The 26,358-nt window shown below is 33.6% G+C and overlaps 1 protein-coding gene across 6 annotated transcripts in view; it reads left to right on the plus strand.

Annotated features, from left to right (window-relative positions):
* ADGRL2 (adhesion G protein-coupled receptor L2) overlaps positions 1 to 26,358 on the plus strand; it is a 162,726-nt gene that overhangs the window by 89,078 nt on the left and 47,290 nt on the right. For 5 of the 6 annotated variants that reach the window (XM_021690197.1, XM_021690194.1, XM_021690193.1 and 2 more), the window contains exons 4-5: positions 15,254 to 15,363; positions 21,510 to 22,310. In XM_021690197.1, the coding sequence (XP_021545872.1) occupies positions 15,254 to 15,363; positions 21,510 to 22,310 (911 nt within the window). Of the gene's footprint in view, positions 1 to 15,253; positions 15,364 to 20,567; positions 20,583 to 21,509; positions 22,311 to 26,358 lie in introns of all 6 variants that reach the window. The other variant, XM_044914552.1, reaches the window with a different exon arrangement.

Consider the following 26,358-nt stretch of genomic DNA (forward strand, 5'->3'; position numbering starts at 1 on the left):
AAGCAAGAGAAAGTATGCCAATTTTTCTAGGATATGTTCTAATTTGTGGCTTTTTTTTCCATACACCAGATTATCTTATGACCCAGTCCTAAGATGTTCTCATTGTTAATTCATGGATTTCTGTATATATAATTTAAAAAAAATGTTTATAAGTAACTTTTGAAATCTATTTGTAGGTTGTTAGGTGAATGAGACTCTGCTATTTGAAAAGGTATATAAACAGGTATGTTAGACAGAAAGATAAGTAATGGTCATTACAAATACATTATCTGATAAGTTGTTTTGAGACCTTTATATGTGCATTGCCATTTATTTCAACCCTTGACGAGTAGACCTTTATTAAGCTGTGATGATTACTGAATATGCAATGTAACCAAGATTATTTTTTATTCAAATATAATTTAAATATTCATCAAAGAGGAGTTGTGCTTGAGACTGACAGAGACTATTAACATCAAAAAATATAATTAACTGCATTGGGTATCATGAAGCGGAGTTAGCCAAATAGCCGAGAGGTCTAATTGCTCTAGAGTTTGAGAAGCAATGGTTTTATTTTATGCGGTAGCTGTGGAATTAATAGTAATGCGCTTGCCTATGTGGGCCAATTAAAAGCTGCCTGTTAATGTTCATTGCTCTATAGGAAACCCATTGAATATCGCTTAGTAAACAGGATTGACATGTCAGTGTGTACAAGAAGAAGAAATACAATAAAATCTGTGAAAATGAGAAGTATCATTAAAAGAACTGTTTTTGAAAACAATTCATTAAACTCTTTACAATAACAGTGTGTTAGGCGATGTTGTGGTATATGCCCTCAGATTCTCCATTCAGGACCAGCCACTCTTTCCCCCAGCTGCCAAAGGAGTTGCCGGCTGATGGACTCCCAGTGAGTTCCCGCCCAGGACTGCCATGGGCTGAAGGGATCTGAAACCCTTCCCCCCAGAGGCAGCCCTCATTGAATGCCAGAGTACAAAGGCTTGGCCTCCTCATCCTTTGCTTCGTTTGGAGACAGCTCTGAAGGGCCCTCCCAACTCCAGAGCTCCCTCCCTGAAGAATTTGCGGGGCCTTTATTGCAGCCGCATTAATTAGACTTCTCCCCAGTTCTGTTTCCCTGATAGTTCCAAGAGCACCATAAGCCTCCCAGAGATCTCTGCCACAAATTCTGCTTCCCATGTTACCTAACCTAAGAAAGGTACTAATGATAAATATAAAAACAAATCCTGTCCGTGGGATTGGCTACATACATTGTAGGAATCTGACAATTTAAAAACTAAAATAGTTTTAACCTCCCCCCCCTGCCCATTGCCCAATTCAGGTCTACAGATAGCATTTTATCTTTGTCATGTGATCCTTTTTCTTTAATAAAAGTAATATTCTGACCTTTGTGGTGCTATTATGCTTTTTAGCTGGATACAAAAAGAAAGCAGTCCTGATTGAACTCAAAAGATTTTGCCTTGCCCAGGCTGTAGAGATTTAAAAGTGGGCCGACATTCTCATGGCGTTTTGACATTAATGAGGTTGTTGAAATGGAAAAGTTGAAGGGTCAAAGATATGAACAGTAGCAAGCTCTTCTAGTGTTTCTTTTTCTTAATAGTGTTATATCACATATACTTAATAAATTGACTGTGATTCCTAACATAAAATCTGTGATGTCATGTGTTAAATGTAGTACTTTCAGGATTAGAAGACTTTTTTTGCAAATAAAAATAATTCTAACACTCCCTAGCTATAAATTACACAATCTCAAATACAGTTTATTAAATTAAGATATTATATATATCTGTAACTTTTATAAGATGTGTAACAAATTTTAAAAAGCTTCATAGATCTTAACAGGTATAATGTAATAAGGTATACATTGTGTCTTTAGTCTACAGTGATAAAGATGTTTTCCTAGTCATTCATTATTGAATATGCTTACCCTGTTTATATCTGTGGCCTAAGACTGCATGTCAGCTTTCAGAGGAGTGATGTTGCTGCTTCAGAGCATACAGCCCTGTATTCCCAAGCCTGTACATGGTGTTAGTGGTATTAAAAGCTCTTGAGTCTGACATTTTATAGGTCACGATGAACTGAGCCTTTCAGACAAGTTACTGTTATGAAGCTAATTCAGGCTAGGAATATAACATGGAAGGTAAGCCTCTGCCTGCTTTGTAGTTTTTAAAAACTTACGCAAACCATGTAAATCAGAAAAGTTTTACTTTGGTTTCTGTCATATGGGTATGGAACTATGCTTGACTTCTGAAAGTTATATCTTATCTTCCATTCATTGATTTATGCTCCCAAATAATTACTGAGCTATATGATGTACAAGCGAATGTGCCAAAACACTGTAAAGGTATTTATGAACAACTGGTAAGAATATATATTTGCAAGTCTACAGACTGATGTTTATGGAGCTAATAAATTGTGGAATAAGGCACAGCATTATGTACTGCATGTTTTCAGAGATTCTTAAAGCAGGCATGAGCCCCCCAAAGATGTAGTCTGGTGAAGAAGATGAGATGTGTGCAGAAATAAGTATGATAAAATCTCTCATCACAATAAACTTCTAAAAACTGATGGAGAAGGGAAAGTGATGAGTAATGTCCTGAGGTGGGAAGATGTACTATACGTTGAGGGAATGCTGAGTAGGTCTGTTAAGGGAGTTATTCAACTTCTGACCTCAGCCTTTCAAACTTTCTATACCATGAAACATCTCATCAGCTTTCTTCTTCCTTTCAGGCACTATAAATTCTTTTCTTGTACTTAGGCTAAGGAAGAAAGGATCTTTCAAAGATTGTGTTCTTTATGTTTCTCAAAATTCTATAAAATATATTTTAAAAATAATTTTTAACCCAGTAATGTGAATATGGAAAATAACACTAGGACTTCAGGTCCTCTATATTAATTCTGAAACAATGAGTTCACTCTTTTTATGGCAGAGAACTGTAATACATAATTTCATATCCATTCATTTTCTTCTGCATATTGTTTCAATGTGGTATATTTAGGGTATTACTATGCTTTTAAAATTGTAGGTATTTCTACACCTAGAATATAGCAGCATATGTCTTATATTGCTGTTGCTAGTGCCAGAATCACAGGTGGATATAAAATTTTCATTTCCTTCCTCCCCTTCTCCCTCCCGCCCTCCCTCCCTTCCTTCCTATTTGTCCATCTTTCTATCTATGTATCTCTCTCTCTATCATCTATCTATTTTTAGATAATTTCTTGCCTTTGAGACTGAGATGCAGCAAGAGGACACTTCCCTTGATCTGTGCTTTTGTTTTTTGTTTTTTTAAAGAGCACTTTGGGTTAGTATGCTGACAACTGAATGCTTATGAGTAGGTGTTCAGTTATCGAGAATGCCATGAGCAATGCCTTGTTACTTTCTTATCAGCTACTTCCTGCTGTCAGCTTGGCACTTATTTCAATAGAAAAGGATTTGCATCAAATGTAATGCCTTATTATATACAGCTAACATGGGGTTTTTAATTGTGCAAACACATGAGACTCCTGCAGTGATAGTCAATTTGATAAAAGGATTAGATTATGAATATTTTGTCATGATTAAAGATTACTTCTGATTTATCATAAGTAAGCCAGTGAAATTTGCCATATTATTTATCTGTCAGGTGAGACTCCATTAATTTTGAGATTGTATGAACCACACAGTATCCACCTCTTTATAAAGAGCCTCTAATGAATTTGATTATTTATATTCAGATTATAGGTATTAAGGATTGTTTTTAGCCTTCCACACCTGCTCTTACTGCTAAAAGTATCCCAAGAGTCTATGGTTCCAGCTTTTTGTCTTTATTGTTTTTCATCTCTTGTCTTACAGAACAGTTAGGTAAACATCTATACAAAATCTCCACAGTTTTTATTAAAGAAATGACAACTGGTATGTATCAGGACATTTTGAGTTGTCCCTTTGATTAAAAGAAACCCTTAATAAAATAATAGAAGAATGGGAATTCTGATTTAGAAAGTATTTATTGAGTGAATACTTCTTGCTGTAAACAGGACTAGGCATTCTGATGTATTTAAAAGAAGCTGGAGAGATCAGACTAGGGCCCTAGCAACAGCTAAAGGCATTGAATGAGACCTAATACAAATAAGTGCTTGGCTCTCTTAGGGGTGTTTGGGAAAGAATGTAAACAAAAACATAAGGAGTTTACCAGTTAATTCTAAACATGGAATATACTTGCTGAATTAAATAAAAACTAAAATGCAAGATATACAAGAGACGCCACAAAGCAGAATATGATTAATTGCCAAATTAGTTATATAGACAATCCCTGCTATAGGGAAAAGAGACAAAGATCACTTCAGGTTCCATTAATCAGGGATGAATATAATCCTGTTTGGCCAGCCTCATTTATGTGTTGGCTTTCTTTATTACCTCCCCGTTAGCTGATGCTTCCTGCAAATGTGTTTGCCTCCATCACACCTAAGTACATGGCAGCGAGTTGCCTAGAGAGAATCACTTTAAGATGGGAAACAACAGTTCAGCAAACTAGTAGCCTAGTGTCCTCAGCTCTAAAAATGTTCTACCTCAGAGACTTAAGGTCCTTCAAATGGTCTACATATTAAGAAGGAAATAGTTCTAGAAGTATACATAGTCATTTCTGTGAGAATTCTGTTCTGATGCATTTTTCTAGATGGGAAAGAACGACATAAGGAAAACACAGATAACAGTGTTTATGGGGTGCAAAACTAAAACGAGATAACCAATAGAAACATATTCATAACTTCTAGAATAATTATGTAGCACTTTATTTTCGGAATGAGAGTGTTTTCACTTTCTTGACCCTTTGGGGAAATATTAACTCTACGTATTTTCCCTGTTCCAACATTACTCTATTAATTCAAATCATATTATTAAGACACTGCTCAGTCATACTTTTGCATCCCCTTTACACAAGGCATTCCTTTATTTTTGTTTATGAACTATGTCACATATTTTACTACCAAATATTTCACAAGTTGCATGAGGAAAATAAATTACTTTAAAATAAAAGCTATATAAGAAAAGTGTATTGAATTGAAAAATTTTGGTGAGAAAATAATAGTAGTGAAAGATGTGAAAGATTTTATGCCAAAAGAATTCACTTCAGGTAAAGAATAGCTGTGCTTTCTTGCCTCTTGATTAAAAACCAAAGCAAAACCCAGGCACTTATAGAATATAGTCATTTTAATAAAAAAATGAAAAACTTCTCCCGAGTCAATTAAATACTTAAGCAAAAAGTTGTATTTAGTCTTAAGTTTTGCATAGATGGAAATTTTTTAAAAGCCATGCTATCAAGTCTTATGATTTTATTTCTTTGCTTGCAGTTGGATTTGTATAGGAGTTCTGTGAACATTTGTTGCTGTGCTGTAATCAAAGTGAGGTCTGTAAAAGCTGAAATTATATTAGCCGTCAATTAGATTAGATACTCGTTTGTTTTATATGCAGAGATCTGTCATACTGACCAAATGATGCCTCATCAAACATCTTGGGAGGCAGAAAAATATATTCATGGCATGATTTTCTTGGTTTTCAAAATCATATCCAAACCAAGGGAGTAATCTTTTAAGGTGAATTTAAATAACAACGACAAAAATCTAGTTTACTCAGTGTTGTCCTCTAAAACTCCTTTTAGTTGCAGATTCTTTTGCATTATTTCAAACTCTAATCCTCTAAGCGGGTAATTAACGGACCAGAAAAGCCATTTGTGAAAAAGAAGAGCCATAAGGGTGTAAATATTTCTTCACCGAATGATCTTTAAGAAGTAAATAATTATAAAAGAAAAAGATTTGGGATGACCAATCTAAATCTGAAGATAATTAGAAGGAATAGAGTATGAAAATCGAAATGCTTGGCATGTACAACAATTCTCATATCATAACAAGACTAATTAAATATTTAGAAACCAAAAATCCCCTCACAATTTGAAGAAAAATAACCCACGACAAAAGGGTCTGCAACTTTGCAGATAATTAGCTAGGGTTATAGGAAGGAAAAACATCACAGATTGGCTGCAAGGCTCTGCAAGGTCATGTCTTATTACTCTGTGTCTTTTGTATGGTCTGGTAACAAGTTTCTTGCTAATTTAATCTAACTAGGGCATCCCATAGTGATTTCCCATTTCCCTTGTTAAAAATGTGATAGTTTCTGCAAGTGCAAACTGTAGTAGGTTAACATTTTTATAAATAATTGCTCTTAATTGATACAGATCATAATAATTTTTTGAATTATTAAAAGCAGAGATCTTGAAAATTTGGACGCAGAAATGATATTTTTAAGTATTTCAAAATTTTACAGTTTTTACCCCCACTTAAATTTTCTTATTCCTTTCATTAAGTAGTTAGACCTGATGACCCTGTGAATGAAACTTAGTCTCAGTGGCATGCTTTGTAAATAAATACTTCTTATTTTGCTAATAAAAGCAAGCACATTTATGTTGAATGTGCATTTCTGCAAACAAGAGAGTCTGTACTGGATTAATAAGGCTCTGAGTGAGTCAAGCCTAATTTGCATTAAACTGACCCCAAGGTCCAGTAAAAACTGCAAGGAATTTCAGAGGTTTCTAAAACATAGTAAGTTGTTTTTAGCCAATCAGCATTGCCATTTCAAATGCTTATTTTAGTAATTAATGTGGAATTTTTGAGGATTATTAAGTTTCTAAGATGCAAATTTAACTTGCAAATATTAAAGTACGCAAACTGTCTGGTTATAATTCCTGACAGAGTATTTTATTCAGACACAAAATGATTGTGGAAGGTATCACTTTTATGTTATTCCTGTTTTTAACACACTGAAAAATGGAATGACAATATTTTGGACATGGGTTTAAATAGGATTTTACTGTCAAAGCTTTTGTTGACTTGCTGTAGGTTACATGATATTTGGTTTATTTTGGCTTTCTATTTCTGTTATATACTGTACACTTTTTCAGTCAAATAAATTTACGTTTATATATTGACAGTACTGAAAGAACTTTATTTTGTATTTTTGCTTATGGTTATTTAATTAATAAATTGTCTTTTTCTATACCTTTTTCTTTCAAGTACAGTTGCAAAGATGTAATCACAGTTGCAGTTTTTTTGGAATCAGGACTGTATTTAAAAATTTTGAAAACACCAGCATATTGGAAACTGAAGGAACAGAAATTGATATTTTTCCAAATTATGTATTCATATTATGTACCAATACTCATGCATGTTTTCCTAAAGATTCTATTAGTAACTTTATTTCTATAATTCAACTTTATTTCAGTGATTCAAAAATAGTTCAAACAACACATACTCTGTAATGCTTTGAGTATAATCTTAACATGCCTAAAGAATTAAATGCTATATGATGGATAGAAATCTACTAGAATACACAAATTATTAAATAAATTATGAGAACATAGTTATGTGACAAATGGGAACATTACTATAGAACACATCTTCTTTTTCCATAATAATTACACACCATTTAGCTTCCTAATGTTATGTTTACCTAGCAGTTAGTTAGGCTCACAAATCATCATTAATAAATATTTAAAGAAAGCGGGACCCACTTTTCTTAGCTTTACAGAATGAAAGTTTAGATGCTAAAAGAGCATTATACAATAAGAAAATAAGAGGTTTGCTGTAACATTCACCTCAGTTTCCCTCTTTGATTTGTGAGGATGATTGTCACCTTTTATCTTGGAACATAACTTCTTTTTATCCCCTCAGTTTATTTGATTACTTTCCTTGAATAAATCTATTCGCATTAGAACTTACCTATTAGTATTTTAAGGTCATTTGCTATGTGTGTAAAAATTTATTCTAAATTTGGACTGAGAAGGTCAAGGGTTCTAGTGCCTAGAGTACTGTACGTTCGTTCCTTGGTCATTTGGAATTGTTAGTGTATGAAGTGATTTGGAAGTTTAAAGGGTACTTTTTTCCTCTGCCTTTAAATAGCCTATCTCTTAAGTGCTGTATCATTGGCTTTCATGATACAAAATTATGTCCAAATTGACAGAATTCTCCCAGAATCAGGTACAGCTGATTAAAGCAGAATTGGATGTCTGGTATTTATTTTCTCCTAACTGTGTTTATTTATAAGCAGAAATAGCCAGGCTAACTATTCATCATTTATTTCATTCATTCAAAAACAATTACTGAATTTCTCTTCTGTGCCAGGCATATAATCACCTCCAGTAAAAATGTAGAGGTTGACAGTGTCTTTTTTCTTTCATTTCTTTTTATGTTTTGCCCTTTGATGTAACATTTCTAATTTTTTAAAACTGGTTTACTTGAGTAGAATAAAATTTACTTATAGACATATAATACGTTTGTTTTTTGTTTTGTTTTTTAGTAATTGAGACTCAGGAATGAATATCATTTCTATTTATTAATGAGAGAATGGATTCAGTTGCAGTAATTGAACGGTAGCTGTTGCATTCATTAAGAAGAAATAATCCCCCATGTGTATGTGGCTTAAACTCTTCCAGGGTACTCTTGTGAATGTTCTGCTTATATATGGCACTTTGGAAAAGAGTGTCATTGCATGATACCCTGGTACCTTGAAAGCATGTAGTTTGTCTCCAAAAAAGTAAGTAGTTTTAACTAAGGTAGAAGATTACTCAGGAAAGAAAACAGACCTATTATTGCTAGTATTTTATTATTGAATTTAAAAAATAACAGATGCCATGAAGAGACTGAAATTGTGGAAGCAATCTTCACTGAACCTACAGGCTCAATAAAGAATTGGACTAGTTCTAGAGGGTGACTCCAAATTTCAGCAAACATTAATTTTTAGTTTCTGTCATGATATACTGAGCTTTTCTGTTGAATGCTGGAGTATTTGTTCAGGTTGGTAGATTTTGCATTTTTAATCTTCCTTAGAACTGTGGTGAATAATGGCCCCTGGCAGGAGATAATGAAATTTTCTTAATTTATATTTTCAAGCAGAAGCTTCAATTGAAAATGGCATCCTATGGCCTGGAGACATAGCTCTAGTGCAAGTTTCAGGGGAGATGTGATAATAATGCAGTGCCATCGAGACAGGGAATGAAGGGACAGTGAAGAAGTAATTTAAGGAAGAAAAGAGAACGTACCAAAGCTTTATTGTAGTATATCTAATGATCTGCTGAAGATTCCCAATGGTTTTTGGAGCATGACTGGAGAAACTAATATTATCTTGCCAAAACAGAAGCCCCTGCTTAATCAGCAGAACAAGACTATTGATTAAAACACCTCTCACAATAGATTACATATGGAATCTCATCTCCATACTTTGCACTTGGTAAAGTGTAATAATGAGCATAAGATAATCAAAAGAAGAGTAAAAGCAATTTGTTGGGCATGGTACAATTCAAGATTAGGGATGGGAAGGAAATGAATTTACATCAATAGTTGGCCTTTTTTTAAAGTTGTACACAGGAAATCATATGTGCACTATAGGAACTACTCTGGACAATAAAAGATATTCTGCCCCTTTAAGATTTGCAAATCTATGCCCATCTTATATAAGGGAGTACTTATCATTATTGATGTTTTTGGTAATTCATGTTTGTTGAGGCATTGTGCAGAGTTTGCCTGCATTATCCCATCTAACCTTAAAGACAAACTTCGAAAGAAGGCTATAAGGTTTAATACATGGCTTATGGGCTCATAGTTAAAGGAAACAGACAAACTGGAATTTAAACCCCAGTTTTTTCTGATTCTAAAGCCTCTGCTTTTAAACAGTAATCTTCCCAAATAGCAAATGATTTTGCTTCTGAACAGAGTCAAATGATACGCTATATTGTTCATTTTTATACAGTTTATTCTCAGATTATAAGTTATGTGTGCATTGAGTCTTCTTTCATTTACACTTTTAAAAGATTAAGGAAGAGCAACATATTAATAGTTTGTTTGCATAATTAATACTTCATTAGTGATGAATCAGTACTGTCCCCCTAATAAAAAAGATAATGTTTCTTCAAAGTACTGCTAATTTGTGCATGACAATTTCTAAGGTAATTTCCATATAAGTATGTAAATTAATGATAATACCCATTTATAAAATGCCTTTTCCATTATGCATTTTTGTGGCAACGTTTAACTTAATTTCAAAAATGATTGTGGATGCCTTAAAAGTTAATATTGAAACCTGAGAATATTGATTACATCTGGAAGATAAAATACACAGTTTTAATACCTTTAACTTTTACCATATGCTAATTGTGATGGTGAAGAGATTCATTAGATATTTTGTAAAGTATTTTTCTTTTACATATTATGCACAAACCTAGACAATATCAATGACTTCAAATGTTATACTCTAAATTTTGCTGAGAAGCAAAGATATTGGCATTCCCTTATTCATAGGAAGTAAACTAATAGGCATTAATCTCCAAAATTATGTGGTTTTATTTCTTCAGCTTTTGAGATGTACATTTGGCTTCATTCTCAAATAGATTTTTTTTTTTTCGATTTAGAGTAGAAAGACTTGCAGGAATGAGTTTAAACTAATTTTTAAAATTCAAGTTTTTTGCTCCATTTAAAACAGCTTTATGACCTATAAAGTAGGATTTAGGATTTTCTTCATTGTAGATGTTGGGCTTTATGATTAAAATGTAAGTTTTATGAATATTAATGTCAGAAATAATACTTTTCTTCTGGTGTTTGAATTTGATAATGTTACAAAGCATTTATTATTGGATTTATTTTAGTTAACATGTGGAATTCTCAAGATGAGGGTTGTACTCTGTATATTTTAGATTAGTAAGAAAATTAATGGAAAAAATATTTAAAATGATAGAAAGTTGTAACCTGAAATAATGTGTAGAAATAATACATAGGTGGTATTTTTGATAGTGGTTTTAACACAGTGTTGTGAAATAAGTAGCCTTTTGTCTGTACGTGCCAACTTTTGGAAATTTTTGGAAATTTGCTTAAATATTAAAAATAATTGAATGCTTAGAATTTGAGACTGAGTGCTTATTAGCATTTTACATTTATTTACTAGTTGGTGTTAAATCGTACATTATACCCTAGAGATTGCTTAGACATTATTTGCTAGGGCTGCCTTTATGCCCCTGAGTTCTAAAAATGATCATTTTCTTCCTGTAGTTGAGCCACTTTATTAAAATTTACTTTAAATAAAGAAGTCAAAGGTTGAACATAGAAAAATTTGCAGTGATTAGAGTGGATCTTTTTTTGTTGTTATTTTTAATGACACCCTCCTAGGAAACGTGGTGTATTTTCACAGATTGTCAAAAATTTTATTTCCAGATTTATTTAGTGTTAGAAATTTTCATTAGCTAGCAAATATTTAGGAAAAGATTATACTTTTCTTCTATTGTTAAAAATGGGCATACATGCGATGTACCTATTTTATTTTATTTTTTTTTATTTTTATTTTTATTTTTTTTTAAGATTTTATTTATTTATTTGAGAGAGAGAGAATGAGAGACAGAGAGCATGAGAGGGGGGAGGGTCAGAGGGAGAAGCAGACTCCCTGCCGAGCAAGGAGCCCGATGTGGGACTCGATCCCGGGACTCCAGGATCATGACCTGAGCCGAAGGCAGTCGCTTAACCAACTGAGCCACCCAGGCGCCCCAACGATGTACCTATTTTAAAAAACCGTATTATTCTGCCTTGTTCTCATTCATACTTAATTTTTTTATGCTTAACATTTAAGAAAGGTGTAGATTTTTAACAATGAATCCATATAATACTACCAAAATATACCGATAATCTAATAGTTAATAAAAGCCATACCTTTACTGATAAATCTTTTTCTGTGGGGGAAGAGGGAGAAAATCATGCCAGGAGGTATGCCCAGGACTGAGAATACAAGCAACTGAAGGCCTTTCTTTTCTTGGCTTAGTTGTAACTTTTCATTTTCATTAGGATGAATACTTGAAGCAGAGCAGTTGGTGAGATTTACTTTGCTTCTGTGGCTAATTGCTTTCTCTTTCACTATCATCTTAAATGATAGCAGTTTACAGTTTTACAATCGTAATAACAGTATACTGGTTAAGGAATTTTCAGATTTTCCTCAGTCCTAACAGCTCACATTTGGTATTTTCTCTCCCCTTGTGTCCCCACACTTACTGAATTTGAAAACTTCAGGCTCTCGCTTCATTCATAACTGAATGTACTTAATTGTATCATTTGGTCCTCCAAAAGCTTAGGTATTCTTTCCCATGAAGCAAGATACTGGTATGCAAATCTGATAGTCTTATGCTTCTAGCAATTGTGTTCCTCTTCTTGCTGACCCTTTTCTGTTTTAGCCCCTAAATTCCACTTTTTCTCAAGATCAATTTCTAGTATTTCCAATATATAAAATGAACATTTTTGACATCTTGGGAAGCTATGAATTCTAGAAATCTATATAGTTTTATTTTCAGGAACTCCATTAAGTCTCCTTACCTTCGTTTTACTTAAGAATATAGCCCTATAACACTTTTTTGCTATCATAAAGTGTTTTGTACAATGTGATTATTAAAAGAAATAAAAATCATCTGGTTGATATAAATTGTGGTAATTGCTTTTGACATTAATTTGAATTTGTCGTTGTTGTCAGATGACTAATGCAAAAAAAATTCAGAAGTAAATATGAACAATTATTTTTCATTTTATGGTGTTGGTCTCTCTTAAACAAAATGTAATGGAAGAAGGAATACGTATCCCTTGTATACTTCTTGCAAACATCCTGTGACATTGAAAAGTATGAAATAAAAGATATATTTTTAAAGATTTTATTTATTTGAGAGAGAGAGCATGAACGGGGGAGCAGGGGCAAAGAGAGAGGGAGAAGCAGACTCTCCGCTGAGCAGGGAGCCCAATGGGGATACTCGATCCCAGGACTCTGGGATCATGAGCCAAAGGCAGATGCTCAATTGACTGAGCCACCCAGGCACCCAAAATAAAAGATATTTTTGACCCCAAATTACATTCATATTTATCTGATCATCTGGGGGGAAATGGATAATTGTCAATGTGTTCTTTTTTTATTTTTTAAAAGATTTATTTATTTATTTTGGAGAAAGAGAAAGAATGCATGCATCGGGGAGCGGAGCAGAGGGAGAGAGTCTTAAGCAGATTCTGCGCTGAGTCTGGGAGTCTGACGTGGGCCTCAATCTCAGGACCCTGAGATCATGACCTGATCCAAAACCGAGTTAGAGGCTTAAGCAACTGCACCACCCAGGCATACCAATATATTCTTTATTTTAAAAAAAATGATATAAATTCCTAAATCCTTTGGGCTATATCCTCCTTCACTTTGTTCCAAAATCCTTCACAGTCTTGGTCCATTTCAACCTTGAGTACCACCCCCTTACTCTTGCCATGTTTTGCCATGGCAAGGTTTTGTTGAGTGGCTATAAAATGTACACTAAGGGAGTATATAAAAGGGATGTTTAACTCACATGAGTTTAGAGTTTAGATTTGTTTCTGAAAGGTGTGGGAGTGAGAAAATGGGAAGATCCTTGCAGGTGTATATAAATATAAGGAAAGAAATAAAAGCACTTTGGTTTTTGATAAGGATGAGGTGGTGGTTGAGGATTCCTGGGAGATCAAGAAACTAACAAAGTGGCGAACTTTCTTATTGTAAAATTTAAGAAAGAAGAAAACGAAACATTAGTTGAAATATTAAATACTGATCTATTGACAAATCTTAAATTTCTCTGCTGTTTAAAATTTTAAGATATAAAATTGGTTCTGTGATTTCATGTTAAAATAATTCACTTACCAAATGGAGAACCATTGGCAAATTTCTTCAAATGACTGAACCAGTTTAAAAGAAATACAGATAATGGGAGTAAAACATGATGTTGCATAAGAATGTGACACTGCACCCTTTACATTGTCCATGCTTTTGAAAATTATTCTATATGGTATGTTTTTAAAAATATATGGCATACAGTATTCTAGATAAATTGTGATAAAACTTATCATTAGTTTAATATCTGTACAAGCAATATTATAGTTTATGTAATATTTAAGACTTTTGTTGGAAGTTTATTATATATACTTTGACCTATAAAATTTACCCATTTGATCCTGTAGAAGTTTTCAAGTCTTGCTGCTCTTTAAGGACGAATCCACCCGGTTTGAGTAGAAATGGCTCCAAGGATGCATGACTTAACATACCTACCCCTCTTTAATGCATGTCTCCTTCCCCTGTCCTTCATTAGCTGTCGTGCTAAAAGAAACCGAGCTGGTTTTACAGTCTTTATTTGCCATTTTATAGTCCATTTATTTTATGCACTATAGAATGTCTGGTATTCAAATTGTTAAATAAATTTGTTACAATGCTCTTGTTCTTCTTGCTTTGCCTTCTTAATTTATGTACTATCAGAAAATATAATAAAACCCTGCAAACATTACATTCCTTTGAGTTGCAATGAAAGCAAATTATAAAGGAAAATGGTTCTTGCCTTTATAAAGCTTATAAAAAGATCATTTTGAAAAATTCATAGAACTTAAATAAATATCATCTTGCCTAAAATTCTACCTTAATCCTAATAATCTTGATGAATAAGTGATAACACAAAAATAAAAAAGTACTTCCAGTAGTAATAAATAGGACATTCTAGGCATCATGTTAGGGCCCGTCTTTTTAACATTTTATTTCAGAGAGTATTAATTTAGAAGAATCTAGGTTCATAGTCATGTCATATTTAGTATAAGCACATGGTGATCAATGAACATAACAAGAGTAACAACAGTCTTAGACACAGTATGTGCCAGGCAGTGTGCTAACTGCTTTAAACGTGTTCTATCATTTATCAAGCCAGGGCATGGTAGGTGTGATCTATTGGTTTGGAAGAGTGCAGAAAGTCCCTGTAACACAAAACTTAACACAAAACTGGATTTAATGGATAAACTTAAAAACCTGGCTCCTTCTTTGTTTTAATATGTTCTCAAAACTTACTTCCAAGCTATTCAATTTATGACTGTATCATAGTATCATTTTTAATTGTTATTTTAGTTCTTAAACATGGCAAGTATACTTTTTTTTTAGTACATGTTGAATATGCTAAAAATTCCAATTAAATGTATAGTAGAATAATAGAGAACTGTTATTTTCTTTTTACTTTGAGTGAAAATTTAGTGTGGCCCATGATACAGAAATAGTACAACAAAAAATAGGATTTTTATAGCTCTTTATTTAATAATGTGGAGCAACCTAATATCAGTTGAATTTTTTGTTTTACGGTGCTAGTTGCTTAAAGAAAATATGAATCAGTTCTGTATTAGTTTTCTTCATTAAAAACAAACAAACAAATACACCAGTTTGATTTGTTTTGTTTTCTAGGTGCAACAATCGAACACAGTGTATAGTAGTTACTGGGTCAGATGTATTTCCTGATCCATGTCCTGGAACATACAAATATCTTGAAGTCCAATATGAATGTGTCCCTTACAGTAAGTATGAAGTTTGTGATTTTCACTTTCTCCAGCATTCCTCGTTGATGCTGAAAGACTACACATGTGAAAGAAGCATATGTTTATGGCCTACGAAACCATTATGCATGCAGAGCACTAACAGACTTGGGCCTCCAATTAGCTTCATGAAGTGTGGAAGGAAGCCATAGTGTGATGCTGGCCAAGTGTCTGTCTGTGTTCTTAAGTGTTTGGCTTTTAAGACTAGTGTTTTTCCAGAAAACAAACTTGAATTAGCTATTCAGTAGGGCAGATCGAAATCTGTACTTTTGCCCAATACCAGTTGCTGACAAATTGGTTTGGCTCCCAGTTTTCTAAAGAAGGAATTGACTTCGGTTTTAATCGTGAGCTACTTGAATGGCTACCTGCTGTTGTGGTAAAAGCTACCATTGTAGTAACTGAGGCGAGTGCTTTCCTTTTTGTTTCCTTGTCCCTACAGGAGCATTTCTTTTACCAGATTCAGTGTTGAAATCTTAAGAATAAATAAAATAGATATAACCAGACCTTACATATACTTCTATTTTTGATTTGACAACATCCATTAGATCCTGTAGAGGGATATTTAAAATTCAGGTGGAAGTTTCGTAAGTAATCTTTAGCTAATGCTCTAATTCTGTGTAGTTTTCCTCCTAATCTCAGAATTCATACTGCTAAATTGTATCCTGCACTTTCAGTAGAAGAAAGCATTTTAGACAACCAAAAGTTTCAGTATGTTAGGTAATTTTCATAAGCTAGTTTGTTTAATAGTGTTCTTGTCTTCTTTACTTTTTTAAATTGGAAAAAAGAGGCGTCCTGTAACCTTGATTCATGGGCATTTGAATTGAAAGTTTTTCAGCAGCAATTTTAATGATTCAAGAAAGTTTTGTACACTTCCCTCCTTAAAAAGATGGATTTAAACTAAATAATGAAATTGCCTTTTCCAGAACCTCAAAAGCTAGGTCACTATTCCTGATAGATTTCTATGTCCAAACTATCAATATTTCTTAAACGAAAGGGCTGAATTCAGAGAAATATAATATGTCCATTATGATAGTAATACATTCTTACACATTCTGTGAAGGTGCGGTCTCTCTCTTCTCTGCCCACAGTTTTGATAAATTGGCTTTTTGTGGGTATCAGTTAAAGGCCAAACACAGATTATCTTTTCTTTTCATCCCTGCTCTGTGTTCCTGTGTTACTGTGAAATGGATGCTTTTTATGTTTTCAGTATTTTCTATACCATTTGTAGGATTGGAAGCCTACTCAGTGCACCGATCTTTGTATTATTTCTCTTGTATGTGGAGTTGGTGGCTTACATAATCATTCTCCTGTGCCACTAGAGGAACATTGTATTCTTTTGAGCTAACCAAAATTTTGTTCCTAAAGTCGCTTTCATTTGAATTTATCATGGTTTTTGTCCTCAAATTAGAAAAGGAAAACAGCATCCATTCCCAAACAGTGGAATCAGTCAGAGCTGCCAAGAATTGTCTTTCTGGAGCCCGTTCCTGTAACCTAGTCTATAGACCAAGAACAGTGTTAAGCAAATATTATTTTCAGACTCTTAAGTTATTTCTTGTGCTGCTTTAGAAAGGAAAATGTGGATATCTTCTGGAACATCTAACTTTCAAAATTTTACTTTTTCAGTTCTCCAGAAGTATTGTATATTGCGCACTAAACTTGCAAATAGCTATACACAGAGAAGTATTTGTTCTTTTTAGTTTTTGTCCTTAAAAAAACCAAAAACCAGTAATTAATTTGCTGTTACCTTTCTAGATGTTTGCACGAGGCAGAAATAAGTCTGGCATTTTTTTTTCCAAATTATTCCATGCTAAAGAATAGAATTATAATTCCTGTATACTGTATAGTAGTGACACACTATATGTTACATGATTTTCACTAATATTAAAATTTAATGCAAAGGATCTTTTTAAATTGCTTTGATATTTGGCAGGATTGTGTAGTTCCTTATCTCTTTTCCTCATTTTCCTCTCCTTTTGTTTCTTTATGTTTCTGTTATACCCATCCCTTATACTTTCATTTTAAGCCTGTATTTTTCCCTTCCCCCTTGTTTTAATAGTGTTTTTGTACTTTGTATCATTTGCAAACCCCTTTTAAACTTTATGTAGTTGATAAAAATTGTCATTATAACATTTATTATATGTCTTTTACCACCTGGCTTTATGCCAGTTTCAATCCAGAGCAAATGCTCTAGGAGTTTACACATCTAAAAAGCATTTCCTCCTTCTTAAAAAAATATCGAGATTTCCCATGATTTTTGAAAATTTTTTAATAAATTAACAGAATTTATTAGAAATGCCATTGTTTGTTTTACTTTTTATGTTTATAGACAGGCCCATGTAATATTACATGTGACATTTATACCTACCCAGATAATGCCTGTGTCAAAATGTGTGTATCCTGGTTATCCTTTATCATTAACAGAAGTGTTAGTAATTGAATGTATATGTGTTTAAAAGAAGTCATAAAGATCTTATAGGATAAAGGAAAATAATTATTAGAATTTCGTACCTTACAAGCAAGATTTGGTTTGATATCTGTGCCCTCTTTTTCAAATTGTAATTAAATTACAAAAATTATAGCATAGTTTTAGCTGTAAGTTTTGTTTGATGAGAAAAATAACCATTACTATTAATTAAATATTTTTAATGAATCAGTGTGAAATTATTCAAAGTGAAATAGTGTGTCACTTCAGATACAGAGGATGTAGGCTTAAGTTTCTTTGGGTCAGTTTCGTGTCTTGCACATCCATGTAGTTCTCCACTGATGTTAGGGGGTCGTGTATTTATGTTTGGTCTATAGAACAGTAAACGTATTGTTATGAATTAATTCATACAGTCTTTTAAGACAAGTTGCAATACACATTTGGCATGTGATGAAGAATGCTAATTTCATTAATTTTATTGTATTTTTATATTCTTCTGGGTTGATGGAGTTTTGGCTGGTTTGACAGATCTGTCCTTTGGGTTTTCATAAAAACCATAATGTAAGGACTTTTGTTTTCAATATCCATATCTTATGTGATTCATCAATCATCAAAGGTTTTAATTATTTTTTATTTTTACATTTGGGTGTTACTCCTGTTTTCATCAGAACTATAAATTATATGCAATTTCTATACATTTTCTTTTCTTTAAATGACTGGTTAAATCACAAAGGAAGACTTCCCTATTTAATATTTTGCCAAGCAAATGCACTGTTATTTTAGTGTATCACATAATAGAGCCTGGCCATTTTCAATTAATGGGAAACAAATATGTTTTATACATTCTGTATTGAACTTGTTTTAAGTTCTGTTTTAAATATGTAACATATTTTAAAATGTATTATTCCCATCCTTTACATTTAATTGATTTACTCAGTAAAATCATTCTTTCCTGAGAAAAAGAATACAGCTGTGTATAAATATAGTCTGAGAAGTCACAACACTAATGATTTCCCTTATCCTTATCTTCCCACCACGCCCTTCCGTTATTGATTCTAAGCAGGTATAATATTGCTCTTCATTGAGGAGTAGTTTCAGGCCTACTGGTTTATAAAAAAGAACTGTTTCATATCAGTAACACTGAACTTACTTTTACTGGATATAGTCAGAATTACACATTATAGGGCAAGTATGTTTCCTGAAAGTGGTCAAATAGACCAAGTTGGATGGGGAGGTGGTGGCTTCATGCAGAGGCTTGTATGCTATTCCTCTGGCAAAAATATTTGTATAGTATTTCTCCCTGAGGTATTTCAGGAGGTCAGTATTTAATCTTGATGAATTACTGTAATTTTTAAAAATTAATCAAGCCAAGACATCTTAATGAAATGTGCAACTGCGGTATCTTTGAGTAATCAGTTTGGAGATAGAGTATTAGCACACCCTAATGCATTTTAATAAGGAAAGAGGGAGAATCACAGACATCAATCTGGTCACTATGAAATTCAGGCAACATACTTCAAAGCCTACATACGATCTAAAATAGCGTTTTATGGTTTGTAATTATTAGAATTCTATTTACCAGCAAGAATCTTGTATAGCACCCTTCCTAACTGTGTAACCCATGTCTTTAGACTTCTTGGAGGGGAGGATTTTCTTTTCTCATTTAACTGTACTAATCAGGTTTGTTTTATGAAAGCATTTACCTTTTATGAGGTCTGTGGAGTCAAGGTATTTGCTTTGAATGCTCGGTATGATTATTGCATGCATGCCAGCTTGCTTTCTGTGTACATTGATGATGGTAGACAATGTCATAATAAGCTAACCATAATTCTTTCTTCCTTTTTCTCCTTGCCTACTGTGCTTGCTTTTTCCTTGTATGTATTTTGCTTACTTTTTTTTTAAAAAATAGACTTACTGTTACAAGTTTGAGATATGTAATATACGGAATTTAGTAAGAATTTTATAATGTAAAGTATATATATATACCTAAATAAGGAATTTACTAATTCTTAGTGGGGAAGAAAGGCACTATGTTACCCCACCCTTCAAAATCCCTACTGGGGTTGCAGGGGAGATTTATCTATTCCTGCAAAGGAGGCATTTTTTCTTATGATTAAGATGGATTTTTCTAGAAATAGAAAATAATAAAAAAATTGAAAAGTACTAAGATGCGTAATTATATATTTATTCTTACATAAATATCTTTGGGGGAAAATGTTAAAATATAACCATATCAATATTCTTTAAATTTGACCTAAGCTCCAAAATTGAGTTGTCATTTTTGTAACATATTTTCCTGTTCTGCTTACCTGATTTTAGTCAATTTAATAATGAGTTCGTAGGATAAGATAGGATGGGGATGATACATCTTTGCATGCATTTGTGTCTGTAGCATACATAGATAAAGTAAAACTGGATAAAAATGCTGAGTGACTTTGGAAAGGCAAGAGTATATGTACCATGCATTAGTGAAGAGTTTCATTATTTATTCAGGTACACTAAGTGAAGCAACATGCCAACATATTTGTATTGCCTCCTTAATCTACTAAAATGATTGATCCATGTTCTTTTATGTAACTTTAGAATCTTTCTCCTGCTAGGTTTTCCCGTTGTGTGTTTCTCTTTATCCAAAGTAGTACAGCTCTTATTCTTCCTATATTTAGCATCTATTACGAATTCGGTCTTAGACTAATAGTCAATTTATTTTAATCTTTTTTCTTTTTTCCTTGCACTTTTTTTGTTTTTCTTCCGATGCTTAAAATAGAAGTGGAGCAAAAAGGTAAATAACGTACACAGTCTGAACCCCAGCTCCCTGTTATGTGCCTTATGGCTGTCACCTCCTCCCTTCCCTCCCCCCACAACACTCCTGATGTTAAAATAATCAGCAGGATCTCATAAATGCACCTCATAAAGAAGTTGACTGTTTACAATGAAATTATATGACTGCTAAATCTGGTGATGGGGTAAAAATTCTGAAGTCGGCGAGGGGGAGCTGCTCCTTTCTGTGTTTCTTTTTCACCCTTTATCTCTTTTTCTGACACCCTTGGATATTTTATTATTAAAGTGTCATCTTGCCTGGCTTCCAGAACCCTCCATAGCATGCCATGGTTACAGGCTCTCCTGGTCGTTTCATCACTGCTTTCCTTGTATTTACTTTTCTCTGTTCCTAATTACATTTTCTGAGTATTTATGTTTCTTCAAGTGAAGCACCTTTGTTTTCAGTCTAACTTTTATAAAAGTTCTAAATAAGCCTTCACATTGGGTTTTTGTTGTATTTCCTTTATTTTGGTGTTTTGCTTTTGAGGGTTTATACGTGGGCTAGGGGAGGGAGGGTACAAAGTTGGGACTAAAATAACGTACTTTGTACACTGTTATGCACAAAGCTCAAAGTTTTAAAGTATAAATTACCAAATTATAAGATTAAAAACACATAGCAAAAAATGCACATTGTCAGCTCAGTTATGAATGATCTTAAACTTAGGTTTGTATTTGTGAAAATCAACCCCAGCCAATTTGTATGCTGGTACATTGATTATTGTAACTTGAGGAAAGAAGGGGTGGTACTTGTATTAAGTATAAATTTTGGTAAAATCTAATGTTAATAAAACACATTTTCTCTCTTTTGATTTATGATCATTAAAATTTGTGTTTGCCTGTTTAATTTTTTAACTTGGCTTAATTGTTGTCTTTTCTCTGTGACTGTTAGTTTTTGTGTGCCCTGGGACCTTGAAAGCAATTGTGGATTCACCATGTATATATGAAGCTGAACAAAAGGCAGGTGCTTGGTGCAAGGACCCTCTTCAGGCTGCAGATAAAATTTATTTCATGCCCTGGACTCCCTATCGTACTGATACTTTAATAGAATATGCTTCCTTAGAAGATTTCCAAAATAGTCGCCAAACGACGACATACAAACTTCCAAATCGAGTAGATGGTACTGGATTTGTGGTGTATGATGGTGCTGTCTTTTTTAACAAAGAGAGAACAAGGAACATTGTGAAATTTGACTTGAGGACTAGAATTAAGAGTGGAGAGGCCATAATTAACTATGCCAACTATCACGATACCTCACCATATAGGTGGGGAGGGAAGACGGATATCGACCTAGCAGTTGATGAAAATGGCTTATGGGTCATTTACGCCACTGAACAGAACAACGGAATGATCGTTATTAGCCAACTAAATCCATACACTCTTCGATTTGAAGCAACGTGGGAGACTGTGTATGACAAACGTGCTGCCTCAAATGCTTTTATGATCTGCGGCGTCCTCTATGTGGTCAGGTCAGTCTATCAAGACAATGAGAGTGAAACAGGCAAGAATGCAATTGATTACATTTACAATACCCGATTAAACCGAGGAGAATATGTAGATGTTCCCTTCCCCAACCAATACCAGTATATTGCTGCAGTGGATTACAATCCTAGAGATAACCAACTCTACGTGTGGAACAATAACTTCATTTTACGATATTCTCTGGAATTTGGTCCACCTGATCCTGCCCAAGGTAAGAATGTTTGCTTGCTAATGCTGATGTCTTTAAGCTTACTTTTAAAAGACTTGGGAGTCCTCTTCCTGCCGGTTTCCTTCTCCTTTTCATAGCTAAAGCTCAAAGGATAATGCTGTGATATTTCATGCTGTCACATAATGTGCACATTTTAGCCTCAGTTTGGCCTATTTTCTTCCTCTGAATTTTTTCATTTAAATGTTGACGACGAAAAACTGTGGCATCATTGGTCAGTTTACTGTTTTTCATTGCTAAAAATATAATACCAGCTACAAACCTGTTAGCTTTCTTTTCTTTTTTTTTTTTTCTTCTACCTGACTTCTGAATTGATTACAATCTATGTGCAGACCTTTTAACTTCTTGGCGCCAGTGGTTAAGGGAAATGTGTGTTAGGAAGTCCCAGGAGAATTGCTAGGCTTGATGTACAATGTCAGGCATAAGTGTTCTGAAGTTTTGGTGTCTGCTGTCTGGGTAGGAGAGGGAGTCATCCAACATCTTCCTAGTAAAATTATACATTTTTATTTCCTGATAAATTAGTGATGGTTTTAAGTAAATATTTCTGTGACTTTAACTGTCACACATAGACTAAGCATTAAATGATCCCCAGTGATGATTTATGAAGATGGATCAGCTAACATTTTTGATTTGTGTTCTCTTTAGGTATCTTTATGGAGGATCATTACTTTAGAAAGTAATGTAAAATCTTTGGAAATATATTTTAGTTGTTCAAGTGAATTCAGTTCTGTGGGAAACAATTTATGAGGATAAATTAAATGAATATTTCATTAAAACAAGCTTACCTCATACTCATGATAAAAGTAACCTATTCATATGTTGTTACAGAGCTTGTACTAATTATAAGTCTTTTGTATTTGAACAGTAATATTTGTGTTTTAAAGATCTGAATATTTAAATTTACTGAGTTAACTGGAATTTTCCAATTACTGAGTTACTTGAAAATTTCAGGAACCAGGAAGTTCTTTGGAGTGATTAAATCAATCCCTTCAACAAGGTGAAAAAGAAATTAGTATCTTTTTCTGTCAAAGCAATACATACACTCTGTACACTAAAACATAATTACATGTACCTAAATGTATTTTAAGATAAACTATTACTGGGCACCTGGGTGGCTCAGATGGCATCTGCCTTCGGCTCAGGTCATGATCCCGGGGTCCTGGGATCGAGTTCCGCATCGGGCTCCCAGCTCAGCGGGGAGCCTGCTTCTCCATCTGCCTCTCTCTCTCTCTCTTGCTCTGTCTCTCATGAATAAATAAAATTTTCTTTAAAAAGAAAAAGAAGATATACTATTACTAAGTTCTCAATATTGTAATATGGTCAGGACCTTAAAAGCAAAAGTCACAGCTTCTTATAGTTGAATTTCTAATTTGAGTCATTATAGTATACCAAAATATGTGATTTTTATTTAAAAAGTAAGAGAATGACATATTGACTTAATGCAAGACCCCTTTAATTCATGTATGTCTGGAATTTTTTGCCTTAAAATTACAGTAGTAATATCCATTGTTAAATATCCAACAATTAAATCTTTTAAGGATAATATCATAAAATTATTTACTTTTTAAAAATTTTTTTAAAGATTTATTCATTTATTTTAGAGAGAGAGAACACAAGCAGAAGGGGCAGAGGGAAAGGGAGGGAGAATCTCAACCAGACTGCGCTGAGTGCGGAGTCTGACATGGGGCTCTATTTCACGACTCTGAGATCACGACCTGAGCTAGAACTAAGAGTTGGACATTCAATCGACTGCACCACACAGGCACCCCAGAATCATTTACTTTTAAATTTAGACGTATCTTTTTTTCTCATAAGACCAGCAATTTGGAATGTTTCCTGTATGTCAGCTCTTTTTCTAAAAGCTAGTACCATCCTTCATCCTTTATCCTACAGGTTTGTCAAAGGCAAACTTGAGGAACTGACAAAATTTGACATTGTATATTGATTGTTGTGTTAATCTTTTTTGTAACCTGTGTTACTCTCACAGCTGTTACATTTGTTTTCGGCGGCAGTGAATCTCTTCCCCCTCCATTAGGATAAAGAGAGATAAAATACTTTTAAAAATGGAAATTCATAATCAGGCAACACCTGAGAGATTGTGAATAAATTGAGTACAGACTCAATTCAACAAAGAATCATTGCCCCGTCTACTTGTCACAAAGTACTTCATGACTACAAGATGAGTAATAATGTCATTTTCCACATGTGGCTTATATTCTAGTAAATAATTTGATTCATTTCAGATGAAAAAGTCTTTGATAGTTTAGATATTTTTTGAAAGAACAGTTACCAGCTTTGAAAATGGGGAACTTAGACATATTTGGTAGTTGTGTTCCTACAACTGTGTTTTGTTATCCAATATAGTTAGCCATTCTTAAATATTCCCAGAAAGTAAAAAATTCATATTGGCCCCTTATTAAGCCCTTAGTGATACAGAGTTTTATATGACCCTAAATCTCTCTTGCTGCTGTTTGAACCATATTCTCTTTCCTCTCCCTTGTAATTTATCTTCATGTGCTTTTAGAGACTCCTGTCTCTCTCATCCAAGATCTGTGCTGATACCTATATGCATGTAGATGGGACCTTGCAGAACTATTCTGGCCCATCAATTTAGGTCAAATCAATAAGCCACTGTCAGCTTTTCAGAAGCAAGATCCACAAAACTGATAGAACAGAGCAATCAGAGAATTCAGGTCTTCAGCCGTCATAAAGCAATGATTAACTGGTTTGGCTGTAATTTAGTCTTATGTCCTGGATTTTCTACCGTGTATGTTTCTAAGGTATACGTCGTGCAGTAAAATTATCATTCCTTTTATTTTTTGTTGTGGACTGTTTCATAGGATATTAGCTTCAACACTTTTCTCCATTTATAAACCCAAACCTTTTCTTTCCTAACAGGGCAAGTATATTAATTCTTTGCTCTAATCATGATTTTCAAATACATCTTTTTTTATCTTTCAATCTTTAGCCTTATGTTATCTCTACATAGTTCAGTCACTCCATTTCTCTAAACTAGTTCTTTTTTTCCTTTTACCTTCTCCCTATCTAAAGTAGACTTAGGAAAAACCCTTTCGGTCCTATTTTAACTCTTTTCTGCTTCTTAATCTGAATTGCTTTATATTTACTTTGCCTGCATATTTGATGTCCCAAATATTAGTTTTCTTAAAGATTTTATTTATTCATTTGAGAGAGAGAGAGCGCACACACAAGCAATGGGGAGGGGCATAGGGAGATGGAGAAGCAGACTCCCCGCTAAGCAGGGAGCTGACATGGGGCTTGATTCCAGGACCCTGAGATCATGACCTGAGCCGAAGGCAGACACTTAACTGAGCAACCCAGGTGCCCCTCCCAAATATTATGGAAAAAATATTGTGTCTTGGGTTTTGACAGTTCCTGAATATTTGTCTTAGGGTAATTATGAAGTAAGACACTTCAATAGTATGAAGAAAAATTTGTATCAAGAGAACTACTAGGTTTATTTATTTGGGAAGTGTTGAGCATAGAATACACATTTCTTGAAACATCTTTCCACGGATAATGATTGCTTAATAAAAGATAATCGTTATTTTTAGATGTTGAATAAAGGTAAATTTAATGAATACATATTTTTGCCTACCCAGGCTACAGACTCTTTGTAACTAGAGTTCATTCAGTGAACAATGAGTGAGTTCTTGGACCTGGGTGAGGGAAGTACTACCCTTAGCATAAATGGATTCTATTGTTAGTAAGCACTACCATAGTAAATTGAAGCATTCTGTATGTGTTTGTTGAAATTTTCAAGGGTAGTTCTTAAATATGTTTATTAGCATTTTATTAGTGCTGTTTTGGGGTCTCTATACTCAAATGACAAAGGTAGGCAGAATGTTAAGTCACTTAATCTGGATGCTTGATACAACACTCTGATAACTCTGGGACAGAACTTTGTAAAATAAGGTTTAGATTTGAGATACAATTCTGTTGTGAATTGCCATGTTTTCTAGTACCATTTATAGGATAGTCTTGAGTTTTGAATCTTTTGCCACATAAGTTACAT

The sequence above is a fragment of the Neomonachus schauinslandi genome, chromosome 4 (assembly GCF_002201575.2).
Source record: "Neomonachus schauinslandi chromosome 4, ASM220157v2, whole genome shotgun sequence".
Taxonomy (NCBI): domain Eukaryota; kingdom Metazoa; phylum Chordata; class Mammalia; order Carnivora; family Phocidae; genus Neomonachus; species Neomonachus schauinslandi.